This window comes from Nansenia antarctica (assembly GCF_963989245.1).
Source record: "Nansenia antarctica genome assembly, chromosome: 9".
NCBI lineage: Eukaryota > Metazoa > Chordata > Actinopteri > Argentiniformes > Microstomatidae > Nansenia > Nansenia antarctica.
The window spans coordinates 14,314,897-14,319,896 of record NC_137679.1 but is presented as its reverse complement, the minus strand read 5'-3'; the positions used below and the strand labels follow the sequence as shown (position 1 = coordinate 14,319,896).

At 48.7% G+C, this 5,000-nt stretch overlaps 1 protein-coding gene across 1 annotated transcript in view; it reads right to left on the bottom strand.

Annotated features, from left to right (window-relative positions):
* The window catches only part of cpne2 (copine II), a gene marked incomplete at both ends in the record, with an annotated part of 17,385 nt that overhangs the window by 11,852 nt on the left and 533 nt on the right, over window positions 1–5,000 (bottom strand). Inside the window, 7 exon segments of the mRNA XM_080539063.1 lie at window positions 180–278; window positions 701–790; window positions 2,621–2,704; window positions 3,152–3,223; window positions 3,347–3,421; window positions 3,734–3,817; window positions 4,214–4,309. Of these exon segments, the coding sequence (XP_080395189.1) occupies window positions 180–278; window positions 701–790; window positions 2,621–2,704; window positions 3,152–3,223; window positions 3,347–3,421; window positions 3,734–3,817; window positions 4,214–4,309 (600 nt within the window).

Below are 5,000 nucleotides of genomic sequence, written 5' to 3'. Positions count from 1 at the left end.
GGAGGAGAGGAGAGGAGAGGAGGGGAGGGGAGGGGGGAGGAGGGGAGGGGAGGGGAGGCGAGGGAAGGATAATAACAGCATATTAGGGGTCTTAAAACCTCCCCCCCTCCCTCCCTCCCCCCTCTCCCTCCTCACCTCCCCCCTCCTCATCTCCCCCCTCCCCCCCTTCCCCTCCTCACCTCCAGTGAGTTCTGGGCGTCGGCCATCTTGGTGACGGTCGTCATGAACTCTCCTATGAAGTCATGACCTCCATCGTTGTCATGGTCGTAGCAAAGCACCTGCAAGGGTCAGGGGGTCAACAGGGGTCAGGAGGTCAAGTCAACGCTTCATTTCAGTTATTATTGATTTATTGAACCTTTATTTCTGCTGCAGAAACACACTGAGACTAAGGAGAGAGAGAGGGATGGAGGGAGGGAGGGATGGAGGGATGGAGGAGGGAGGGATGGAGGATGGAGAGATGAAGGTTGAAGGAATGGAGGAGTTGGAGGGAGGGAGGGAGGGAGAGAGGGATGAAGGGAGAGAGGGATGGAGGGAAGGATGGAGGAGAAAGGGAGGGATGGAGGGATGGTAGAGGAGGGAGGGATAGAGGGATGGAGGATGGAGGGACAGAGGGAGAGAGGGATGGAGGGAGGGAGGGAGGGATGGATGGATGGAGAGAGGGATGGAGGGATGGTAAAGTAGAGTGTCTCGGTGGCCTTACCTTGATGCTTCTGTCCACGTCTCCGTTGCAGAGGGAGATGAGAGGGACAGTGAAGGGCTTCCACACCGGGTCCAGGGTGTTCTTAATCACCTGATCACAGGGCCGGCCATCATTAATCAATCAACCAATCAACCAATCAACCAATCAACCAATCAACCAATCAATTGACCATTCAATAAATCAACCAATCAACCATCCAATTAACCAATCACCCAACCAACCAACCAATCAACGGACCAACCAATCAATACATCAAATGACTTCCAACTGTCTATGCCTCAATCTGAAGTGCACCAGGGGAGGCTGGACAGAGGTAGAAATCGGAGGACAGGCTCAGTGGAATGTATGGAATGGAATGAGGAACGGTGTTGATGACTGTTAGTCCAGTGGTGTTGATGAGTGTTAGTCCAGTGCTGTTGATGACTGTTAGTCCAGTGGTGTTGATGAGTGTTAGTCCAGTGGTGTTGATGACTGTTAGTCCAGTGGGGTTGATGACTGTTAGTCCAGTGGGGTTGATGAGTGTTAGTCCAGTGGTGTTGATGACTGTTAGTCCAGTGGTGTTGATGAGTGTGTTAGTCCTGTGGTGTTGATGAGTGTTAGTCCAGTGGTGTTGATGAGTGTTAGTCCAGTGGTGTTGATGAGTGTTAGTCCAGTGGTGTTGATGAGTGTTAGTCGAGTGGTGTTGATGAGTGTGTTAGTCCAGTGGTGTTGATGAGTGTTAGTCCAGTGGTGTTGATGAGTGTTAGTCCAGTGGTGTTGATGAGTGTTAGTCCAGTGGTGTTGATGAGTGTTAGTCCAGTGGTGTTGATGAGTGTTAGTCCAGTGGTGTTGATGAGTGTGTTAGTCCAGTGGTGTTGATGAGTGTGTTAGTCGAGTGGTGTTGATGAGTGTTAGTCCAGTGGTGTTGATGAGTGTTAGTCCAGTGGTGTTGATGAGTGTGTTAGTCCAGTGGTGTTGATGAGTGTGTTAGTCCAGTGGTGTTGATGAGTGTTAGTCCAGTGGTGTTGATGACTGTTAGTCCAGTGGTGTTGATGACTGTTAGTCCAGTGGTGTTGATGACTGTTAGTCCAGTGGTGTTGATGAGTGTGTTAGTCCAGTGGTGTTGATGACTGTTAGTCCAGTGGTGTTTGACCCTCAGTCCAGCCTGTAGCCCAGTGGGGTGGTCAGGTGGTCAGGTGAACTGACCTCTGACCTGTGCATGGGTTAGGGTTAGCAGGATTAGCAGGATTAGCAGGAGTAGCAGGATTAGGGTTAGGGTTAGCAGGGGTAGCAGGATTAGGGTTAGTAGGGTTAGGGTTAGCAGGATTAGCAGGGGTAGCAGGGTTAGGGTTAGCAGGGGTAGCAGGGTTAGGGGTAGCAGGGGTAGCAGGGTTAGGGTTAGCAGGGTAGCAGGGGTAGCAGGGTTAGGGTTAGCAGGGGTAGCAGGGGTAGCAGGGTTAGGGTTAGCAGGGGTAGCAGGGGTAGCAGGGTTAGGGTTAGCAGGGTTAGCAGGGTTGGCAGGGGTAGCAGGATTAGGGTTAGTAGGGTTAGCAGGGTTAGCAGGGGTAGCAGGGTTAGGGTTAGCAGGGGTAGCAGGGTTAGCAGGGGTAGCAGGATTAGGGTTAGTAGGGTTAGCAGGAGTAGCAGGGGTAGCAGGGTTAGGGTTAGCAGGGGTAGCAGGGGTAGCAGGAGTAGCAGGAGTAGCAGGGTTAGCAGGGTTAGGGGTAGCAGGGGTAGCAGGGTTAGGGGTAGCAGGGGTAGCAGGGTTAGGGGTAGCAGGGGTAGCAGGGGTAGGGTTAGCAGGGGTAGCAGGGGTAGCAGGGGTAGCAGGGTTAGGGTTAGCAGGGTTAGCAGGGTTGGCAGGGGTAGCAGGGGTAGGGTTAGCAGGGGTAGCAGGGTTGGCAGGGTTGGCAGGGTTACCTGGTGGTCAGATGAGCTCACCTCTGTTCTGTGGACCAGCATCCATTTCCCGTCGTCTCCCTGCTTGTGGAACTCCAGGTACGGGTCTGACTTCCCAAACAAGTCCTGAACACCCAACAAACCAATAATAACAACAACAACAATAACAAACCAATAACAACAACAAATCAATAACAATAACAACAACAAACCAATAACAATAATAACAAAACACAGAACCAATAATAACAACAACAACAATAGCAACAATAACAAAAACAATAATAACAACAACAACAAACCAATAACAACGACAACAACAACAACCACAACAACAACCACAAGCACAACCACAACAACAACAACATGATATCATACCACTTCATCCCATTCTACATTACAAATGTGTACTCCCACACTGCACTCCCTTGGGTATTGAGTGTGTGTGTGTGTGTGTATCCGTGTGTGTGAGTGTGTGTGTGTGTGTGTGTGTGTGTGTGTTTCTGTGTGTGTGTGTGTGTGTGTGTGTGTGTTTCTGTGTGTGTGTGTGTGTGTGTGTGTGCTGCCTCCTACCTTCTTGTCGAGCTTCCTCCCACACAGGTTCAGTGTGATGATCCTGTTGTCTGACAGCTCCTGTGCTGTTATCTGGATAGAATAGATTTGGAGTTGTTACTGTGTGTCTGTGTGTGTGTGTGTGTGTGCGTGTGTGTGTGTGTGTGTGTGTGTGTGTGTGTGTGCATATGTGTATGTAGGGTATGAGGATCTCACCGTAACAGTTCCCTTCCCTGCTGGCTTGCCATTGGCTAAGGTGAGCGGCCGGTGAAGTTTCTTATTGGACACGATCTACAGGTGACAGACGAGGAGAGGAAACAGGGAGATCAGTAGGAGGTAGGAGGTAGGAGGTAGGGGCTAGGAGGTAGGAGGTACGGGCTAGGAGGTAGGAGGTAGGGGCTAGGGGGTAGAAGGTAGGGGCTAGGAGGTAGGAGGTAGGAGGTAGGAGTTAGGAGGTAGGAGGTAGGAGGTAAAAGTTAGGGGCTAGGAGGTAGGAGGTAGGCGGTAGGGGCTAGGAGGTAGGAGGTAGGAGATAGGAGGTAGAGGGTAGTGGCTAGGAGGTAGGGGCTAGGGGCTAGGGGCTAAAGGCTAGGGGGTAGGTACCAGGCCCAGAGTGCAGATGATCTCCCCCAGAAAGTCATGTTCGTAGAGTTGGCTGCTCCTCTTGTCCTCGTCGAAGATGGCCACCTTAACAACAACAACAACAACAACAACATCAATAAGAATAACTACAACAACAACATCAATAACAACAACAACAATAAGAATAACAACAACATCAATAACAACAACAACAATAAGAATACCAACAACAACAACAATAATAAGAATAACTACAACAACAACATCAATAACAACAACAACAATAATAAGAATAACAACAACAACATCAATAACAATAAGAACAACATGTGCATGTGTGTGTGTGTGTGTGTGCGTGTGTGTGTGTGTGTGGTGTGTGAGCGTGCGTGCGTGTGTGTGTGTGTGTGTGTATGTGTGTGTGTGTGTGTGTGTGTGTTTGTGTGTGTGTGTGTGTGTGTTTGTGTGTGTGTGTGTGTGTGTGTATGTGTGTGTGATGGCCACCTTCAGCCTCTGCACCTCCTCGAAGTGGTAGTCCACCTGGAACTTCACGCCGAACACAGGGTTCAGGTTGTTCACCGCTGTCTCTGTACGCCCGGTCTGGAACACACACACACACACACACACACACACAGGGAGGGGGTTAACACATACATGTACAGTACACCTACAGCATATGTATGTACACATGCACACACACTCGCAGGGACTAGAGTCCCTCCTCTGTCACTGCTCCCACCAACATACCCTTTCCTGTTCCTTATATCCCCATTATCCATTCATCCCAGCCACAAGGGGGAAATGACCACAAGGAAAAATCTAAATAACATACAATAACATACAGGGAATATGTGACATGTTCTAGTCTTTTGGACCGCATGTCGGCAACCAATCAAAATGTTCAGACTTTTCTTTTGAAACACGGAACTACGTTTCACAACACAAACTCGCTAGTCAAGCCAAAATACTGCAACGCAATGGATTGGGTGAGTAATCCCCACTGCTACCTAGTTAACTATAAGACTACTTTACATTGTTAGCAGGCTCACAAAACAAGCTGTGTTAGTTGACTAGCGATGTGTCATTCATTTTCAACAACGCGGAAATGTGTTTAAATGTTTCGAAACAAAAGTCCGATCATTACATCAGATCCCAACATGAGGACCAAATGATCAAACTGTGTCACATATAAACTCAGAAGCAAATATCATAATTAAATTAAAACAATCAATATCATAAGTCAATAATACAAAATGAATATTAGAAAACTAACATAAATAACATGTAGGCC